The following is a 21775-nucleotide window of genomic DNA, read 5'->3' as shown; positions in this document are numbered from 1 at the left end:
ATGATTCGACAGAAAACGTATCTCCGGGCTTCGATTTTAAGCGGACAACAAAACCGAATCAAAGCGACTCAGATGACGAACTGCAATGCACGTCGATCAAGGAGTCCAACGATCTGAACGGATAAAGAGGCGACGTGAGGAAGCTGATTATACATCGTTGAAAAATTCCCGGAAATGAACTATAACGGAAGTGCGCAGGTTTTAATCTGATTTTTAATCAAATGAATTTTGTTAGAATTACTTAAGTGAGCGATTGCCAAGTAATTGAATTTTATTGTAAACATTATTTTTATTATATCAAAATCGTAACGTAAAGGGTGGAGGACTGTTGTGTCCAACATTTGGTTAAGAACGGTACGCTAAGAGCTGTTGCACGGCTGAGAGGATCTTGAATAAAAAGTCGAAGTCAGTTCTGTTTAGACTGCTGAGTAGAAAAGTTGTGTTTTTATATTTTGTTTATAACGGAAGAGTCTACCGGGAATTCTTTGACATAAAAGATATCAAAGAACTGTCCTTAATAGTCGTACACTCGATTGACGCAAGAACGAGCCATCGCTGGCGACGACGATTTTCAAAGCTTTAGCGATCCTGATGGCGACGTTCATGGTCCTCTTGGAGGCGAGAACAAATACTACAGATTCTACGGAAATGGTTGTGGCCAGCAGAAAGTAATGATCAGAACAATCAAGTGGTGGTTGCTCAAGACTGATTGTCGATCTGGGACAGAAACCGTAGATCTAGACAGATTCAACCTGAATGAAAAATATAAAAGGGTCGATATTTTCGATGGACCCCAGCTACATACACTCAAAAGAGGAGACGAACACCTAAAATTTGCTGTATTTGATGGTGAACACGCGACCAGGTGTCGTTATTTGCGCATCAATTCCCGGCAGAAAGGTATAGAAATCAGCCAAGGCGGACTAGACGGAAGCAAAGCAAGTCCTTTATAAATCGCTGCATCAGAAGGCGATCGAAATTAAATAGTAGGCGCCATTCAAGACCGGAACTCAAATTCTAGTTACCGGTACCGGTAGTGTTCGGCTCTTCGGATAGTCCGATAGGCCGGGTTATCAAAGGATTATTTCGGACGAAAAAATTCCATCGGACTTATTCAATATAGGTGTGTATTTTTAGAGTGATCTTCGTTCTGTTATGGTATATAGTCACAATTTTAACAAACATAGAAATCACAAAAATAAAATAAATGCAGCATTGCATTCCGTGAATGTCTGTTAAAGATTTTTGTCGAATTTCTAAAATTATTTTCATCGATATTCAGGCATTTGATTTTTTTTTCTTTACCTTATAATGACGGACACTTCACACTTTTGATTAACTTGTCCGAGATTTGGTACGTCACTATTCTACCAGTTCTCCTGTTGTTTAATAGTTTGGCTGGGCATCGTTCATCTCGAACAATACCTGCGCGATAGTGCGGCTTGACTCAACATTATTCATCGCAACCCCTGCCAGATGCGGTTCGTAAGCACGTAGGTTCCTGAAATTTGAAAGAGAATTTTTAAGAGTCGTTCATAAGCTGGGATGTTGAAGAAACTGTACCTTCGAGCAGTATTGTTGTACACAACTAAATTTCTCAAGATCAAAGCTGACGTTAAACGAATACTCTTGGTGACCGGACCCTCGATATCATCCTGCGGATGGAACATTTAATTTTTAGAGTTGAAACTATTGAAACAAGAACTAAAGGGTGTCCACGATGCAATTGCAACACTTTGAAATTTAATGAAAATTTGGGTGGATTTAGTTCATAGTGCATTGTTTACATCCTGCAAGTTTCAAAGTCCTGTGATCAAAACTCGCGAAAATGGAGTCGAAATAACAGTTCGTATGTGATAAAATCTTGCTCATTCATCACGAGAACAAAGATCTCTGGCATCGTTCCATCGCTAAAACGTTGGGAATCGCAAATTCTACGGTGTCTCGTGTAATTAAGCGGTTAGAGGAACGATTGACGACGAAGCATATGTGAAGGTCGACTTCAAACAGATCCCCGGCAACCTGTTTTTCACGGCCAAGGATAAGCTCAGCGTTCCGGAGCATGTCCGCATTCAGAAGATGTCCAAATTTGCGAAGAAATTCCTGGTTTGGCAAGCCATCTGCACGTGCGGGAAGCGGAGTGTTCTGTTCGTATCCCAGGACGCGATGAACGAACAGGTGTACATGAAAAGGCACTCTTTTAGCGGCTGCTTCCTGTCCTGAAGGCCCACTATGTCCCAACAATCTTCTGGCCGGATTTGGCCTCATGCCACTACTCCAAGGACGTGCTGCGGACAATAAGGTCAATTTCGTGCCGAAAATGTTCAACACTCCGGAGCTCCACCCCATCGAAAAATAATGGGTGATTATGAAGCAGCACCTTCTTAAACGACCTAAGATAGTGAATACAGTCGAGGAACTGAAGAAAGTATGGGTTTACACGCAAAAACGGTTGATTCACAGGTTGTACAGAATCTTATGGTCGGGATTAAGGTCAAGGTGCGGGCATTTGCGTATGTACTGTAAATAAAATATGAGTAAAATGGCAAAACGAAGTTTAATAGTTATTTTTCAATCCATGGAAATTTGATGACCATCGGATGAAAACTCGAATATTACGAATCAATTTTGTGTGTGGCAATTTCATCGTGTACACCCTTTACCAAAATTACCTGACACTCCTTGGCGTTGGCCCAGTCGATAGCGTGTCGTTTGATGGCATGCAAGGCTGCAGGGCCGGCTAGCGCTAGACCAGGCGGTCCACTGTCGGCGGCACCATTCACGGACGATGGTGACATTGCCGCCGGGACCGGTACTGTTCCGTTCGAGGCAACCGGCGTCGCCGTACTTCCTCCAGTTTGGGTTGGAGGCGTTGGTTGACCTGCCGTAGTTGTTTGTCGAACTAGCGAAACCGGGTACGCTTGCTGAGGCGTTTGGGTTCCGGATGCCGCATTGGACAGCCGTCGTTGAACGGCAGATTTAAAAGACTACGGAAAACGAAGGTTAGAACAGATATTAAGAGTCGATTTAGCAAGCTTACTAAAATCCGTTGTCAGTATTACCAAGGTTAACTAATATATATATAGTTTTATTAATGACACTTTACCATCTTTGTGGCATTCGTGTCTTTAAGGTTAACTAATGGTCAACAAAACTTACCTCACTGGTGCAGTGCCGATCGAAGATGTGGGTCATCAGCGAGAACCTCTTGCGAGGAATGTTGTCGCACAGGTTAGGTCCTGGGCCCCACTGACAGTAGATGTCGGCAGTCGATTCGACGGATTTCGGGCAGTGAACGGCGCAGGCATGCAGATACACCTCGTTGGCCGAAGCATACCGCTTCCGGGGACAGCCGCGCCAGTCGCACACCCACGGCCAGCTCAGCTCGACATCCTCGTCGATGGCCTTGGCCGGGTCCATAGCCGGTATCATCTGGATCGAGCTGTTGGTACCGACTACGGGAATGGTCGTTGGTCCTGGCGGTTGAATGGTGCCAGGGGGAGAAATACTGGGAGAGGGAGCATTTACTGTTGAAGAGGTCGAAGTCGAGTCTGGTTCAGCGTTTGCTTTGGTAGATTCTACTGTGGTTGGAACAGAAGCCGGACTATTGATTGTTTGCGCGGGGGTTGTTGTCGTAGGTAAAAAGGCGGATGCTGGTTCAGAATTTTTTTCTTGTTTTGATTTTGTCTGAGATGTGATAGGTTTAGCAACAGTTTTAGGAGTTGTATGTGGAGAGGAAAGTTTCTGTTGAACTACTTGAATTATTTGCTTTTGAGGTGTTCCAGAAGCTGTAGTTTGTTGTTGAACAATGATTGTTTTAGTAGGAAGAGAACCTATTTGAGCTGAGGTTGCTGACGCGTTAGATTGTTTAGAGGTTTGAGATTGTTTTTGGGCTGGTTTTTGTTGGATTACTTTCTGTACTATTTGGGGCTGCTGAGTTGCTGGTTGAATGATTTGTTGCGAGATTATTTGCGGTTTAAGCTGCTGGGAAGATTGTTGTGCCTGAATAAGAACTTGCGATGGTTGAGTTTGTGCTTGCTGAATGACCAACTGTTGTGATTGGGGAGCGCTGACGGGAGGTTGGGGAATAATTTGAATTGTTTGTGATCCGCTTTGTTGAATAATCTGCTGAATTTGCTGCGCCGTACTGCTTTGCTGCTGCTGCTGCTGACCAATGTGAGTTTGAATAATCTGCGCCTGTTGATTCGTTTTCAGGATCTGTTGCGACGGACCTTCGAGGCTTATCGTATTTCCCTGTTGATTAGTAGTGATATAAATAGGTTTCTTTTCAACAATTTTACCAGCCGATTTCAGGGCCGTCTGGGCCTTTGGGGCCTTCGATGGATTCTTCGGTGGATGGTTAACAATTACCTGGTGTTGAACTTGTCTAGGGACCTGGGTCATAATGATCTGCTGACCTTGCTGATTAACGAATACCTTTTGTGGAGCCGGCGATTGCGTTTGTACGATTTGCTGCGTTTGGGCTTGAGGGTTACCAGCAGGGTTTGGTTGCTGCTGCAGTATTATAATTGTTTTCTGTTGAGTTCCATGTTGCGGATTTTGGGTCAACAAAACCGTCTGCTGTAGTTGTTGCTGCTGTTGTGGTTGTTGAGCTACAACATAAGTTTGACCTTGTGGGTTTGTTGCCAATATGTATTGAGTAGGTTGTTGTACAGCGGGTTGCAGAACTGGAGCAGCCTTTTGGATTTGAAGTTGGTTTTGTTGAAGAATGATTGGAACTGTTTGATATCCAGTATCCGTCTTAATGGTAGCTGTTGTTTGAGTCGTCAACTGTTGACCTCCTGAACCGCCAGGCGACAACAGAACTGGTTGCGGATTATTAGGTGTAACAATTATCTGCCGTTGGACTGGAGCTGGCATAGTGATGACCTGTGGAGTTGATACAGTCTGCACTTTCACCTCTTCCTTGACCTCTTTCATCTCGATGTCTTCAAAATCTTCACCTTCAAGAATTGAACCCGCCAACTCAGCGTACAAATCAGCCGCTTTCGGAGTAACCTTAATGTCGTCTGTTTCCATAATTTCAATTTTTTTAGATGGTGGTTCCGAAAGGTCTACTTCACTCTTCCGCTTAACCGTTGTTTCACCAATCGCGAAAACTGAATTATCACCTGATTTTTTCTCGATTAAGTCGGCCAGCATTTTATTCGTTTTAACCATAGATCCACCTGCTTGGCTGAGCGGTGCCAACGGAGGTGGATTCAACTGCCCATCCACGCTAGATTCCTGTGGACTTGCTGCCGTGATCACGGTATTGCTGGGAAGTGTCCCTGGTTTGATCGAAATGGTGGAGTTTCCAACCTTGATACTACTAGGGTTATTGCTAGTAACGACCATATTTTTGCCAGCTGACGATGGAACCGCTGCACGTTGTTTCTGTTTCAACATTTGCTGCCGTTGAGCAACCTAGAGAAGGAACAAAAAACAGTTAACTTTCCCAAGGTGATGCTTTTGTTTGAAGAGTTTTTCAACTATTTCTCGAGTGGCGAAGCATGACCTGATATTCAAGTTATAGATCAAAATTCAAGGTTTTAGATTCACCTTTCAAATTCATATTTTCAAGATTTTCAAGGATCCATACTTAACACATTGTGAACCAAATACGAGATATCTCGTTATTCACTTGCCACGAATGTGCTACACTCAGAAGCATAACTCAAATGTTATAAATTTAATCATGTCTGGTCGGACATCGTCTTGTACATGGGCAACTCGAGCCCGAAACCGGTCGACAAAAAAGGTAAATTTAATTCCTTTTTCCGTTAAGTATCGTGTCCTGTAATACGTCGTGTGTTATTTGTGCAGCATAAGTTTTTACATTTCAACCAGTAAAATGAGTGGAATAGTTATAACCCTGGTCTAAATTGTAAGGAATAAAATTCAAACCAAACTTTATTAAGACCAAGTTGTGCAAATTGGAAACACCCAACAATAGATCAGTGTTTGTGTGTTTAACCCAGGCGGAAAACGAAACACGGAATATCTTGTATATGGTACTTATTAGAGATGTACCGAATATTCGGTCGGCCGAATATTCGGCGCCGAATACCGCCGAAAAACCGTTAAGCCGTATATTCGGTGAGCCGAATAGTTTAGCTAAGTATCTACTACAGACTTGCAAAAATTTTCAAATGACTTTGGATAATTTATGAAATATTCAAAAGTAATGTTGTAAAAGCTACACAATCATTTAAAACTAATGGTTTCAGCAAAACATCTTAGGTATATCCGCGTATCTTTTACTGTAGATCGTACAGAAGATTGCCGACCAGTATCGCTTTATACTTTGATTATAGATTATTCCAGATTTTCTGGATATATTCAGGCTTGCCCATTAATCCAGTAAAGATTCCAGACAAGTCAAATCCGGCCGGGATGTTTAGATATTGTTTAAAACTTCCCGAATTTTGTCAGATTATTTGCATAATCAAATAAAAATCTTAAATTTGTCTTAAAAAACTTGTCTGAATGTCTGATCGTGTGGATACGTGTGGTTTAAAAGTATGATATGCTAAGGTTAAATATCACCTTTATTTTCAACAACTATTTTGAAGATAAAGATCCCCATCGAAGAGCTCAAATTCGACCTTCATCTAATTCAATATCAAAGAAGCAAATTCAAATAGCTTGGCACCAGTTACGACGTGTTTTGTCCCAGATTTCACAGGAACGCAATCTCTTTGGGGATAAACGCCCTAGAAGCGACTGGTCAACTGACGTCTTTTCAGTTATTGGTGACATTTTAAAAATTAAAAAGACCCCTACTTAAAAATATCTTGTAACTATCCGATAACATCATCTGGTTGAAAATAATCGCATAGAAATATGAGGGGCAATAATATGGATAAATTGACAGCATTGAAATAATCGCTTAAGTTTTTTTCATTAAAAACTCAATAGAATATTCGACCGAATATTGGGCCGAATATTCGTTTGGTCGAATAGTTGAAAAGGTCAATATTCGGTATTCGGCCGTTTGCCGAATACCACTATTCGGTACATCTCTAGTACTTATTAGTGTGATAAATTCTTATTTAATAATATTTAGATTTTATTTTAAATTTAAGATTTTATGTTCCGGTTTTCCGTTTTTTTTTTTGTGGAATATCTTAGGTCAAAGCTTTTTTAGTGCACTTTTAGTATTCAAACAACGGAACAAGCAAAAAAGCATGTACGGAAAATTTTTCAAAGTTATCAGCCGATTGCCACATAAAAACTGAAAACATTATCATACCAGTTCCGGGTAAATGTCAATAAGGATTTTAATTGTTTGTGAGCTAAAAATATAATTACGGCATATGAATCCACCAGTGGAAAATTACGCTTAACACAAGTGTTTTAAATGTTATTTTCTTCGATTATTTGGTTTCTTTTTTTAGTTTCAGTCATATTTAATAATTTTAGCAAATGTTATTTTTTATCAGATTAATCTCGGCAATACATCCAAATTTCGAACAAATGAGAAGAACAAATGTTTGACTTGGAATTGATTAGTAAACGCAGACATTATTGATTAGGATAAAAAAAAATCACATAGTGAAAATAGCACTCATTCAACGCAAAAATACTCTAGGACGGCTAAAATGAATGTTATGTTAAAAAGGCTGGCACGAAACTCAAAATAAAGTTGCTCACATGTTAGACTTTCGAGGATTAACGTTTAATTCTACGCTACATCTATTAAAAGTTACCTGATGCACGTTAACATTCGATGCAATCAAACTGGTAGTAGAAGTAGTGGTAGACGACAAACTACTGGCAACGGAGGACGAAACGACGAAGTTGCCAACCGAGCTGCTGCTGCTGCTGGCAACATACTGCTGCTCATTATTGCCACCGGTTGTCGTCATCGTCGTCGTCGTGGTTACCTTATTGGCGAGTAAGCTCTTGATCAGGGCCGAAGGATTTGACGTCGTCGAGGTGATCGTGCCGGATTGATTCATGATGGTGGTGGTTCCGGTCGTCTGCTGATGCTGCTGAGATTGCGAAGTTGTCGCAGCCGCCGCTGAAGTTCCGCCCGGTTGCGGTGATATGGTGGTTTGATTGAGAATGATCACCTTCTGTTCGTTTGCTTGTGAAAACTGATTCTGCTGCTACAATTATGAAAAATAAAATTGATGTTATTTGTGTGAAAGCATCTCGACAGACTTTAAATCTTTTTTATAAATCCAAACACGTTTATATTCGGAAAGGATATCACGTTTCACGATTCAGTGGGTATTAGTAGAACTCTTCATTCAAACAAAAAACGTTAATCGAATACGTTACACTTACTTCAACGTTCGCCTTGTTTGTCATCACAGCTTTGTTGATGATCTGGGTCATGAAACGGGGTGGCTGTCCGGAGCTGGAGTTCGCTGAATCAAGTCCTCCTCCGGCCAGTTGCGGTTTTATTGGTTTCGGCAACGGCCTAACTGGAGTCGATGGTGCTAAAACAAAGAATTCCTTCGTAGCTACAAAACTACTGAAACCAAATAGGTACAAACAACTAATACTCACCGCCGTCCGATGTTTTTCCAGCCGTGCTGTTTACTACGGTTGCAGACTGTTGTTGTTGTTGGTGTTATAACGGGATGCGTCGTGCATGTTGTCGGTAAGTAAAATGGAAGAACAAGTGTGATAGTTAGTAAAACCTGATTCGGGATTCTACCTTACACTAGATGGATTTTATTAGTCAAAGAGTTGTTCGAAATCATCAAAGCAGTATTGACTATTGACAACTGCATTTGAATTCAAAATGCGATAACAGTTGGGTTCGCCTAACGCTGGGTTTGGTAAGATTTATTTGGGACGACCGCAATAATCGATAGAATTTGTCAGAGGATAACTTAAACATAGAGTATGGAGGGAATAATATTTCAAAATAGTTAAGCATCAGTCAGCATGTTAATAGAACATCTTATTATGTATTTGTATACAAAAGTGTTTTGAGAACTTCTAAAAATGAGTTCGAAAGAGGACGGTTAAACTGGCAAAGTATGTTGAGAGGACCACTTCTTTGATGTGACAATTTCTTAGAGAATGATTGCGTAAATTTGAAGCAAACTGAGTCCAGAATCAAACCAAAACACCAATGATAACAACATTTGGTAGAAGCTTTTCTACGATAGAAACACTAAGCATCGTTTAAACATGGTTCAACAACTTTCTATTTCATAGCAAACTGAGACCAAATGAGGGTATCAACAGCAAGATGGTAGCCTAATTTGGTTCAAACCCTATTCTGATAGCAATACTAGACACCACCAAAGTATCCCTTTGCGGACTATTTTTTGCTATCACGCCATGAAAGTCGAATTTGCTTTCATTCTGGTTAACTAATGGTGGTACAAAGCATAAATGAAAATTAGATTTTCTCATATAGATGAAAACTTGAACCACAGAGAACAGACTTACAAGCTAGCCTACGAAACTTGTGTAAAATTTCCAACGACCATTTTTAACCGATTTTTGTTTTTTGGTTGGGTCACCAGATGGCTCCATTCAAGGTTACCAGCTCATCTGTACAGAAACCGAATTATCTCAAATGACACCTGTGAATGCGACGCGGCTAACGCAGATCCAGATCATTTCTCGTTTACATGTTCAAACTATGCTGCAAAAAGATGGATGATATGGAAAATCCTGATGAAGAAAAGAAATGCACCGGATTTACAAATAATGCTTAAAACCCTCAACGCAGATATACTCAAAGTAATAGCAAATTTTTTCATCGATTTCAAAGATTGATTCATAAGTCTGTTTAACTCTCACCACTTGGCCCACTATGTGTTATAAGTTAAGCCAAAATTGTTTTGAATAAAAAAAAAACAAAATTTTGGTAAGTTTTGAACAGGTCCTATGAACTTTTTGGCATGTTTCAAGAAAATCGCTGTTGAAGTTTCGTGACACTTTCGTCACGATGCATAGCGGAAAAAATATCTTAAAAGTTAATCGCTATTTTCTTAAAGCAAGAAGTGCTAAATTTTGAACAATGGGATGCAAAAGCGATACTCGAAAGTAACCCGCTTTGAGAACCAGTTCTGATGGGTAAGATTGATCGTCAAGAATGTTCTTAATTGACTGGATATAGACAATTCTTCCTCTGACAATAATCGTCCAAGAAGTGCAAAAACTTATTCCAAAACTGTTAGTTACAATGAGGGGCAAAATAAAGTGTCAAAATATTTTTTTTTAATTTCTTTTATTTTTCTGGTTACAATGCAACGGAAACATATCGTAATCATTTTTAAAATATTGTTTATTATGTTCTTTTCAATTTTTGTTAATGTTGCGCTGGTAAAAAAAGAAAGTTTTTCTGATAGAAAAAAAAAGTTAATATTCCAAAAAAAAAACAGGGGCAAAATAAAGTGTCCAGATCAGTACAGCTTCAAATAATTCAAACTGAAGGCAAACAAGAACGATTTAATAATGGGTATGGCTTCCTCAGCCTTCAACACCTCCTGCAAGCGCTCCGGCATACTTTCAACAAGGTTGTGCAAGTGTTGTGGGTCGAGTTCTTCCCACGCATGCTCCAGGGCATCAAAATGAGTATTTTTATTTGTCACACCAGTCTTATCAATCAGAGCATCGAGGATGGCCCACAGATTTTCGATGGGGTTCAGATCAGGACTTTGTTTGGGCCATTCAAGGGGTTTGATGCGGCAGGAACGGCAAAATGACTTCATCAGATTGGCCGTATGCTTCGGATCGTTATTCTGCTGTAAAACGAAGCGCTCTTCGAGGCCTGTTTTGATGAGGGATACCTCGAGGTTTTCCCGCAGGATATTGGAATATGACTCAGCTGTCATGATTCCGTCAATTTTTATCAAATTGCCCACCCCACCCCAAGAAAAGCACCCCCACACCATCACGTCACCTCCCCCGTGCTTGACTGTTCCTTGGATATGGCGGTCTTGCAGCTCCTCACCCGACTTGCGCCACATATGATCCCGCTTCTTCCGGTTGAATAGCTCGAATTTGGATTCGTCGGCCCACAAAAATGTTTTCCAGTACTTGAGCTGTTTATCGACGTGTTCGTTGGCGAACTTGAGCCGCTTAGCCTTGTTCATCTGGCTGATGAAATGCCTTCTCACTGCGATCTTGCTATGGTACTCCTTTGCATGGATGTAGCAACGGACAGTACGACGCAATACCGAAAATTGGAGCTCTTCCTGTATCTGCTGGATCGTTATTATTGCGTTTTTCTTCACTTCAAGAATGATTTTCTTCTCCGTTCTGGCATCTGTCTTGGGCTTCAGTCCTCTTCCCGGGCGATCCACCACCGATACGAACGTTTTCATCTTCTTCATGATTTTTGATACCGCTGTCTTGCTGATTTCGTTGTGCTTGGCCACTTCCCGTTGCGTTTGATCGTTATTCACATCACGAACAACCAGTTTCCGGATGAACAACGGAATGGAACCAGAAATTTATGCGTTTTCCATATTTTACAACTTATTCGAATGTAGACAGGGGCCGTTCACATACCACGTGGACAACTTAGGGGGGGGGGGGGAGAGGGGGGTATGAAAATGTCCACGCTTGTCCACGGAGAGGGGGGTAGGGGTATGGGTCATGTCCACGTGGACATACTTACTTTCAAAATATTTTTTAAAGGTGAATAAATATTAAGATGTTTAATCAAAATCTCGAAATAGCATACCTTTCCAGTTTAAGTTTAAAAAATAAGTAGCTACTTGAAAGCAAGTAATAAATATGATAATTAATAAATTTAAAATTTTTAATTTTTTTTATATCAGGAAATTCATATTCGGTTTTACAAAATCAGCCATTCCTATAACAAAAAGGCAAAAAGTGGTATTCTCTATCTGTCAAATTACAGGTATTTCAAATAAAAAAATTTCCAATCTGTCCACGTGGACATCCGGGGAGGGGGTAGGGGTTTGCCAAATGTCCACGCTTGTCCACGGAGGGGGAGGAGGGGTTCAAAAATCTCATTTTTCTGTCCACGTGGTAATTGAACCACACCTGTTTGAATACTCCAGAGCCAAGCCAGTTGTTTATGAAATGTCAAAATACACAAAACAAACAAATTCGAGGGGCCTCGCGATGGAAACTTATCGAAATTATATTGATTTTTGAGTTGAACACTTTATTTTGCCCATTTTTTTTTTCAATATTAACTTTTTTTTCTATCAGAAAAACTTCCTTTTTAACCAGCGCAACACTAACAAAAATTAAAAAGAACATAATAAACAATATTTTAAAAATGATTACGATGTGTTTCCGTTGAATTTTAACCAGAAAAATAAAGAAATCATAAAAAAAAATAATTTGGACACTTTATTTTGCCCCTCACTGTATTTTGACTGCCTCAGTAGTGCAAAAATAAAGCTAGTGAAATTCTGTTTCTGCCAAAGGTAACTCTTATTGCATTTATCTAAGCCTAATCCTTTTCGAAAACTAGGCACTTGAAAATGTGATTAGTAACTTTTGAACGGCGCAATACATTATAAGATTTTTTCTTCGAGCTTGTATACATCTGTTCTCTGTGCTTGAACTATGCATCGTATTCTTGGGCTTGAACAAGCGGACATCGGCTCAGGAGTCTACCGACTTGCCAACTGAGTTATATCAAAATCACTTAGGGCATCATGTCATGACTAAATTGTATATGAATTGAATTTAAATGCGCTCATAACCTTTGAAAAGCAATATTAAAGCGAACTGTACGTCAAATAGCCGTACAAGCAAAACTCGTCATTTTATGCCATCCGCGCATAGAAATTTAGCTCTCATTTTTGCTCAAATCAACCAACTGATAGCATATTTGACTTCCAAAGCTGTTTTGGTGCGACCTCGAAGTAAATTTTGGGTTATTTATGTTCTGAGTGTTCTCAACTGTTGACAAAAAAAAATCGACAATAACAGCTGAGTCACTTAGCTAAGAGCCACTAGATGGTGCTGTTTTTAGGCCAATTTTAACGGTTTTAAAATGGCCGACGATTCAAATTCTTACACACGAATTCGACACATATTTGTTCGGAGCCCGTTCTCTGGTTCTCTGTGCTTAAAATACGGTAGTCCGGAACATCCGGAGGAGGAGTGCTCCTTAAAGAGAGAGTGCTTACCGAGTTGCAGACGTTGTTGGGCAAGATACAGTTGGTTACGCAAACCAGATCCATCCCCACACAGTGTAACCGACAAGAGAATAGGGAAATGCGATCTCGTCAAAGCCCCAAATGGGACGTGACTATCTGAATGAAAAACCTTAATGATTGAGTTGGGCTGGGTTGAGGAAGCTTCGCGATAGATAACTGAAGTTGATCCTTAGTGAGTGACCTTTCTTCTGCACGATTCTAGGCCAGATCTATCCTCTTGCGACTCGAGATCTGACCTCTCTTCGTAATGACTGAATGTGACCATTTATACCCCTCCTCTTGTTGATTAAAGGCCTGATCTCTCCTCATACGACTCGAGACCCGAACTCTGATCGTAAAAACTCGAGGTTGACCACACAAACCTCTCCTCCTAAAGATTCGAGGCCTGACCTCTCCTCTAACGATTCGAAGCCCGAACTTTTATCTACAGGATTTGAGGTTTGCCGCCTTTGTACCCGTCGGGTGCCGGTCGAGAGCAGCTTATCCTAGACTCGCATCTGGAACAGCACACGTGCGGAACTTTACGCAACTACTCGGATGAATCCCGACGAAGACGTCATCCTACTCCAACTCGAATGGCTCACCCGACATCGAGAGCCACTCTACCCGTGGGTATTCCCCGATCCTGGAATAACCCTTTCCCAACGATTCCAATGCGAAGAAGGTAATATCTTATCCCCGCAGCTTCGGTCGTTGGGAACCGCACTACTCGGATACTCCCAGAAGGTCCTACACACAAACGCACCCACGGTATCCGCTACGCAGAAGATGTTGCCTTATCTTTGTAGTTTCAAACCGTGGGGTCGGCCGCACACTATTCGACAGCTCCCCGTCGATGGGATCACTCTACTCCGACCGTTGTCCGCTCTTCTCTATCCTTTTGGCTGGCAATCCTAGGATTTTCGGCCCGCGGCTTTTTCGTGTGCCACATCGAGAGCAGTTTGTCCTGGACTCGTCCCTGTCACGGAACAAATTCGGCTCTCGAACGCTACGACTCGGATGTTTCCCGACAGTGACGACTTTCTACACCGACTCGAGAGGCTCGCCCGGCAACGAGAACCTCTCTTCCCGTGGGTATCCCCCGACAATGGTTAACCGTAGTCGATATGTTTACTAGATACAGCCGGTAAGGTACTAAAGAATATGATTTAGAGGCGGTTCCAGAGGTACAGCGAAGGTTAAGGTGGACTCTACAACGAACAATTCGATTCTTGGAAACGTCGCAGCACAGTAGATGCTATCCGTTCTGTCATTGAATTAGCGGACAGAGCCAGGCTGACCGAAAGTAAACGAGATCGTTTCGGCACGGTTATAACCGTAAATTTGAGGAGTGTCTTCAACCACGTCAATACTCTACGAACTGGAGAAATGTTACTTTCACAGATGCCAGCAACACTTTATGATCAACAATGGAATGGAGACACTGAAATTACAGCGGGTGTTCCACAAGCCTCGATCGACCATGTTCTATGGAACATAGCGTTTGATGGACTACTAAAGACAAGCCTCCCAGCGGGAGATAAAGTTGACACCCTGGTTCCTCAATGAGGAATGTTCAGCTTTGTGCCACTATAGAACCACAACACCGAGATGGTGTTGATCACCTGTCTTAGAGACCACAGTTAATATTGCAGTTCGATCGTTGGTTCAAACACGCAAGTAAGTACCTGGCTGTGAAAATTAACGGACAGCTTAGCCACGTCGAATACGGCTGTAAGATAGCTGTAATTACCGCCCTCACACGATTCATATCGTACACTTCGATGATTCGAAGCAGCAAACGGAAGGTATTGTTGCGACAGACAACCAATGCAGTATAAGCAGTGTTACCTTATGCGCTTATGGGTGACGTCATGTCCATCTTGGTTTCGCTAGAGGATGGGCATAGCTACAGCGACACAGAAACGCCCAACTTCTGGAAATATTCCAGGAAGCCCTCGATGGCTAATTGGCAGCAACTGTAGAACGACTCAGAAAGAGAAGCGTTGAACCATTGTCTAGTTCCGAAAATTCGAGAATTGGTACAACATTTGCCTACGTGGTGTAATTAATGTCCGAAGACCTTGTACTTGGCTTGTGGTTAGCGATGTGTTCGCCCGATTTACTAACCTTGCTAGAACTACGGGTGAAACAGTGAAGGAAGAATCTACTGCGTAGTGGATCTTGTGTCCTACGTCGCGTGCCTAGTAGCACAATTCCACCGACGGAGAGTATCCGAGTAATGTCTTGACCTATGATTGAAGCTGTGGACATAAGACTATACCTTCTTCAGGGTGGACGTCTTATGGAGAGGGGTACTTCACTATCGGGGAATATCCTCAGTGGAAAGCAACTTTCGACATCTCTGAGTAAGTGTATGGGGGATTCTTCGTTAGGGAATATCCAAACACTATCGTAGAACGTGATGTGTGTAGTCAGTCTCGAACCTTTAAGAGACCAGACCTTGAGTCGTTAAGAGGAGACACACCAGCCTTCGAGTCATTAATTCTTGAGTATTGCCGTGAGTATGATCTCTCATTTTTAATATGTACACCTTCACCACCTTTCTGGTCGAGATCGAAATAATTTAAGGGGGAATATATTTCATGCATCTCTGCAACGTGTAACATATGAACAAGGGATGAACAGCAACATATATGTAAATAAAAGTATTTGTAAGGAATCTTCAGTCGAGATTTGACTACCTTCCGGTCTAGACAGATATGAGAATCGGACGTCTTTTTCGCACTTCTCTCTAAAATACCGCAGTGATTAGGTGTCAACAAACCATCTTTCTCAAAAACCAGATTCACAATCAAAGTAGCTTCTTAACATTCTGTAGACGTTTGACTTGAGAAACATTGAAAATTTCATCACAGCATAATTCTCACGTTTAGAATACTTAAACCTGACAATACGCCAGGATGCAGAAAGGCCAATTCCGATCGAGAATACCACCACCCAAATGCACAAAGCCTTCTTCTTATCCCGAAAATGATCAAAATGCCTTGCTATACCAGAAGGAAACGCTAATCAGTCCTCCTAAGCATATCGGCCAAAGGCAATCATCTACAAGACAACTTCCACCTCAAGTTGATCAGGCTTTTGAACGAATAGAAACTGACAGGCAACAGTTACAACAACGAAAACAGAAAATAATATCAAAACTTAACTCTATAGGAACAAATGACCAGGACGTTAGTTTGAAATTTGCCTCGTACATCGAACAATGTGGAACAAAAAAGAATCCTAAAATCAAATATCTTATGAATTTAGCCGAAGAAAAAAACCGTCGAATGTTGTTGAAGCTTCAAACAATAGACAACATTTTAGAAAACGAAGACGTAGCTACTGAACACCGCCAAGAGAAATTCACAACTCAAATGAAAACTAATTTTCAAACGCAGTTAAGAAATAATAGCAAACCAAACGCACACCTTCGTGTGAGTGACAGGTTTGAAAGCTCTTCAACAACAGCAGACCAAATGGCTTGGGAAATAACCGAAGACTTGTTCAGCGATCCGAGTATAATGGTAAGGACGTTAATTCCTGAAGCCCTTCCGAAAGCAGCAGTGGATAGTTCTATCAATGATGTACTCATTCCCGAGCACATTCCCATGGATCGGTTGTTTGTGGTTAGTGATTTGGATCGGAACACCACTGAGATGGTGTTAAAAACTAATTCCGTTCCAGTTCCTTCCTCTGTACAAGCGAACGTCGTTCTAGATTCAAAGTATGCTTATAGATATTTTTTGAATTTTTGATAATACAATAGACAATTCCAGATTGCAGGCTATAAAAAGAACCGGTATCAAAAATATGCTTTCAGTTCCGGATCCAAGATTTGAAATAGAACTAAAACTCGCCAAACCTAGGCGACAAAATTTGTTACAGTTACAGGGTTCCTCCGTGCCGCATTGGTTTCCGGGTTACTTTTCATGTTTCACCGGACCACCAGCGATGATGCAGTCGATGACTTCACCCGCTAACATTTTGGCGAAAGCTCGCGGAAGAATTCATCATAAATTTACTAATAGCAATTAAATCAGATTTAAGACTTTCCTTATCAGAATATTTGCAAATGTTGGATCTTTCTTTAAAATTACGTTTTATTTTCTAAAGGGTTATGAAAGAATGAGGGATTCACACAATTAGTACAGGCATATAAAATTGGTTCTAACTACAAAATCGAAACACATGAGATTAAAAACAAACTACTTACCGTTTTAGCCCTCAAGCGAATACCCTCATAGAAGAACTGATTGCTCTCGTTGCCTTTCACCATCGTAGGGCCAACCGTGCCACCGAAGACAGTTCTTACGCAACGTTGGAAATGAACCTGAGGCATGACCGCCTTACGTCCGATCTTGGAGTTGGCCGCAAGGTATTGCTTGTACACTTCGTGCTGCTCGATACGGCTGTTCATTGAAGGCGCAGTTTCAAATGTAGCTCTTAGCCAGGCGTAGGCAAATTGTTCATTCTCCTGGGATTGTTGCTGCTGGGCGTGCTTTGCGGCTACGGTTACTGGACCGGAAGGAGTCGCTGGCGAAGAAGGCAAACTGGACGGTTGAACAGAACTTGTAGATGCCAGGTTTTTAGAAGCCAATGCTGCGTTTGGGTCGTTACGGCTGATAATGTTGACCGGTATCTGAGGTGAATTTGAAGCTGCAGGGCGTGTTACACTTGTTATTTGAATGGTGTTGGGTGCACCGGAAGGTGGAACGTTATGGTGAAATGTAGTCGCTTTTGTGGGAAGCTTAGGAATGTCCGGGATGCTTGGCGTTGGAACCGGAGACTGCTCCTTAGGTTGCACTGTCAGTTGAGTCATACTGGGAGCTACCGGAGGAACAACTTGGCCTCCAGTTTGAACATGGTTTCCTGGTGGAAAACCTGCCAGATTCCCTGGAATTGTCTCCACAACCCGCATCAGAATGCAAGCATCTGGTCCATAGCTCTGAGCTTCTACCGTTATAAAAGAAACCAGGGTGTCAATTATACCGGTGACATGCATGATCGCATTGCATGGTTTCTCCCCCATTGATGTCAAGGAGTAAATACACTCCAGAGAATACAACAGCAACATAATATCCCGAAGTGATAAGAACAAGCATATTTGATCGTAGACCTTTTGATTCAGGTATCTGTTTAAATTATCTTCATTGGTTTCTCTCTGGGCGATTTTACTTAGTACTTCCAAGCATCCAATTATGATGCCTCTGTCTTCTCCTTCTAAACCTTCTTGGACAGTGGATAACAAACATCTCGTAACATCATCCGACTGAGCATCATAGATGTCCACTTCTGAGGCTACGTTTCCTAACATGTCCAAACCCATATGCTGCAAATTGTTCCACTGGGCATTAGCACACATTATAAGAAACCGGAGAAATGCTCGATTACTACCCAAAACAGCAATATTTTCATCGTTAAAACTCAAGTTCCTGAATATCGACGCGATCTGCAACACCCGTTGCCCAATGTAGTCGTTCGTACCGAGTCCTGTACCCAAACTAAGGAAATCCATCAACGTCTCAGAATCCAATTTTCCAACATCTTCTTCATCTACATCCTTCCTCGAACCATCTCCATAAACATTCTTAATCAACTCTGTAGGATCGCGATCAAACTTCTGGAAGCAATCAGCATACGACAGTTCCAAAACCGGCAAATTCTGGTACAAACAATTCTTCCAGAATCGTTGCAACGAATTCTTTCTGATATTGGCATAATACTCCTGGAAAATGTCCCGCATCGTAAAGTGACTGAATACTCCTGCATGACCCAATAGAATCGATATTAGCTTGGGACATTTATCCACCTTCAGCGTGTGTTTACTTTCATTGGACATCAGAGTGCACACGTTGATCGCAAAGTCCTGCTCGTTCGGTAACGGCGAGAGCAGTGACATCATCAGCTTTTCATATTCACTCGGTTTGTACAAATCCCCGCACAAACTAAGCTGCGCCCTATTCCCCTCCGGAACATGATGCTGCCCGTGATTGTAAACCGCGGGAATGGCGTGCAACATCCTAGCGGACCAACGTCTGTTGTGTCTTTTCTCATCGTCGTCCTCTTCGATCGGGTCCTTATCCTCCCCGTGGAAGTTCACACGCTCATAACGATCCAAATAACGGATGTAGATCTGCTTCAGCGCAATTTCATTGTTCACGCAATGCTTCGGCAGTTTCATCTCCTCGATCACCTCGTCCCAGTCTTCCCGGCTGTTAACCTTGAGCCAGCCACCGCGGGAAATGACCGTCGAGTACAGCCGATGCAAATCCACATCGTGGCTGCCGATTTTCGGCATCCGCACGATTGGGGTTCTGAAAGCAAACCGGAAAATGAGTTAGTAAAGTTATTTGTGAGAAAATTGCCCCAACAGTTAATACAAAATTAAAAAAAGGTAGCAGCATCTACCACGTTGATAAAAGAAATCTTTTCAGATTTCACATTTATCCATGTTTGCATATCTCGTGTTTTTATACTTTAATCCATCTTCATGAAGGATGGAAGGCAGTAGAACTGGATGGTTGATAACTCTAATTTTTGGTTAATATGCATGCGTGCATTTTAAATAGAGAATTATCTGTTTTCTATTGAATAATCCAGATAGAAGATATAAATGCTTTCAACCGCTCAACCTCTATCACCTCTATCAGTCACTATCGGCAACATTAAGACTTTCTGAACTTTCGGATCAGAATAAAGTTGGTTATTTTGCTTAAGCAAACCTTTCAAAACTTAACAAAAAAAATTTCAATTTACGGAATTTTGTTAATTTGTTTTTTATCCAAATATAATATCAAACGGCAAAAACAAATTTTTAAATGTATCTTTTTTCATCTTAAGTTAGAATACCATCCTTTACGAGTTCTTCCGTTTAGATTGCGCTTCTTGTCAATCAACTGAAACAGGTTTATCTATTAGAGACTTTCAACCGCTCAAATCGACATCTATCGGACACTAGAAGCAACAATTGGTCAGGAGGCATTTGAAGCGTATGATATTCAGTTTCTCAAAAAACCAATGCAACAATCCAATTAAATACATATACAGATATTCAATTTAATGAAGAAAAGTTAATTTCACACGGGTATTTTTGAGCTACAATCCAAATTAGATTTAAATGTTCGACATCTTCAGTTCGGAAGATATTTATCCCAATTTTCATCTAATCCAAATATTCCAAATTAAGCCTATAGAGTACGAAGGTGGTTAGACATCAACAAAAAATGGCTCTAGCTGGACTGACCCAGATTCTTGTATAATTCTTAAACCATTTCTATTCATTTCAACTAGAATTGGAAACATAAACATGTTGAAACAATGCAAAAAAATTAATAGAATGTTATTATTTTCGAGGCAAATCTACATTAATAATGGAGACAACCTTGAACAATGCATCCATTATGGCCTCCCAGATAAAGGTAAATAAAAAAAAAAGCAAAACTTACCCGCTCTTCTCATTGAACTGCAGCAGATCCTGCAGGAAGCTAACCCGGTCCATTCCAAAATTGAGCTTGCCTCGGGCCCGTGCCCTGCTGCCCTCCTTGCCCGGCGTCCAGCCAACGGAACTACTGTTCTGGTTCAGGAAAGCGTCATCGTCATCCTGCTGCTGATAGTTGCGGCGTTCGCTTTTCAGCTTGCTGCTTTCACCCTCCCCGGGTGTTTCCCGTATGCGCGGCAGTTTGAATCCGTTTGGGGTTTACCGGAAATCGAAGATTTACCCGTTCGGAACACGGAATCACAACAATAATCTACGGCGGGTCGCACGAACGATTAATTTGACGCGGCTTTTATTTCACGCACTCCGTTTCTGTGCTGCTGATGCTTTTTGGCTGCAGTTGTGCGGGATTCTTTCTGCTTCTTCTTCTTCTTTGCGAATGAGATGACAGCCGAAGCCGGTGAGTTACTGTGAGTTCCTGTTTACACTGAAAAAAATTGCCAGTTTCAATACAGAAGATAACACGTCTGAACCAAGGGGATGGCAAGCCTATCCTTTGTCATTGAATTTGACAACCATCAAAATTACGGGCCCCACGATTTTCTGGGCCATAACAAACCTGACGTTTTGCTGTGAAGGAACCGGACTAAATGTCAAATCCTAGAGAATTATGAATGATTGCACATTATCACAAAAATCGTTATGGTTCCTCATTGGTTGAAATTTTGACTTTCTCAACTCCGTACTGCTTTGAGAGGAAAACACTATAAACGTTTCTCCCGATAGATAGAAAAACGAAAAAGATTCTTGTTCGCAAGAAGAACCAACTTACCATCCCCCTGGTCTGAACGCATATTAACACTGCGTCCGAGTGAATCCTAATAAAATTAAAAATGAAGAGCTAATTAGAAAAATTAATATAAACCAATCTCATTTGCTTTATCAATCCAAAATAATGTCTCATAGTTTATTATAAGCATGTAGATTATGGAATAAAACTTCACCATTGAGTTTGAAAATTGAAAATTACATTCTTTACGTTCAATCTGGCTTGATAATAAAAGTTCTACATCGATTTTTTTATATGTTTTGCTGTAAAAAATCACTAAAAAGGAGTGGTAGAATCCGGAAAGGTCCGGAAAATTTTCCGTTAACGGATTTTAAATGACAAAAGTGTCGAAAATGACTAAATTGACCAAGACTACATGACAAAACTATACAATTATAA

The 21775-nt window shown here is 41.2% G+C and overlaps 2 protein-coding genes across 4 annotated transcripts; one reads left to right on the top strand and one right to left on the bottom strand.

Moving 5' to 3' along the window:
- Positions 1–1110: 1110 nt before the first annotated feature.
- LOC129754737 (AT-rich interactive domain-containing protein 2) lies at positions 1111–20971 on the bottom strand. 3 transcript variants are annotated; one of them, XM_055750952.1, is made up of 10 exons: positions 20558–20971; positions 17326–19426; positions 8521–8566; positions 8296–8450; positions 7713–8114; positions 4372–5427; positions 3160–4254; positions 2673–2987; positions 1564–1655; positions 1111–1501 (listed from the first exon to the last, which is right to left on the bottom strand). In XM_055750952.1, exons 1-10 carry the CDS (start codon positions 20608–20610, stop codon positions 1387–1389), a joined length of 5430 nt encoding a protein of 1809 aa, XP_055606927.1. In that variant the 5' UTR covers positions 20611–20971; the 3' UTR covers positions 1111–1386. The 3 variants fall into 3 exon arrangements, with proteins under 3 accessions (XP_055606927.1, XP_055606926.1, XP_055606928.1); XM_055750951.1 differs by having other exon boundaries at positions 3160–5427; XM_055750953.1 differs by lacking the exons at positions 7713–8114; positions 8296–8450; positions 8521–8566 and having other exon boundaries at positions 3160–5427.
- LOC129754739 (uncharacterized) lies at positions 15932–17148 on the top strand. Its single transcript, XM_055750954.1, has 2 exons — positions 15932–16836; positions 16889–17148. Exons 1-2 carry the CDS (start codon positions 16028–16030, stop codon positions 17145–17147), a joined length of 1068 nt encoding a protein of 355 aa, XP_055606929.1. The 5' UTR covers positions 15932–16027; the 3' UTR covers position 17148.
- Positions 20972–21775: the final 804 nt, after the last annotated feature.

The sequence above is a fragment of the Uranotaenia lowii genome, chromosome 3, assembly GCF_029784155.1.
Source record: "Uranotaenia lowii strain MFRU-FL chromosome 3, ASM2978415v1, whole genome shotgun sequence".
Lineage (NCBI taxonomy): Eukaryota > Metazoa > Arthropoda > Insecta > Diptera > Culicidae > Uranotaenia > Uranotaenia lowii.
The sequence above is the reverse complement of the archived record's forward strand: the minus strand, read 5'-3'. Positions and strand labels throughout refer to the sequence as shown.

Bases quoted from the DNA above. Each gene is read 5' to 3' on its own strand.
- LOC129754739 (XM_055750954.1), top strand. From the start codon at position 16,028: ATGCAGAAAGGCCAATTCCGATCGAGAATACCACCACCCAAATGCACA. The intron at 16,837-16,888 runs GTATGCTTATAG...AGACAATTCCAG, and splicing joins AACGTCGTTCTAGATTCAAA to ATTGCAGGCTATAAAAAGAA.
- LOC129754737 (XM_055750951.1), bottom strand. From the start codon at position 20,610: ATGGACCGGGTTAGCTTCCTGCAGGATCTGCTGCAGTTCAATGAGAAG. The intron at 2,988-3,159 runs GTAAGTTTTGTT...CGTTTTCCGTAG, and splicing joins ATCGGCACTGCACCAGTGAG to TCTTTTAAATCTGCCGTTCA. The intron at 1,656-2,672 runs GTAATTTTGGTA...TTCCATCCGCAG, and splicing joins CCAACGCCAAGGAGTGTCAG to GATGATATCGAGGGTCCGGT.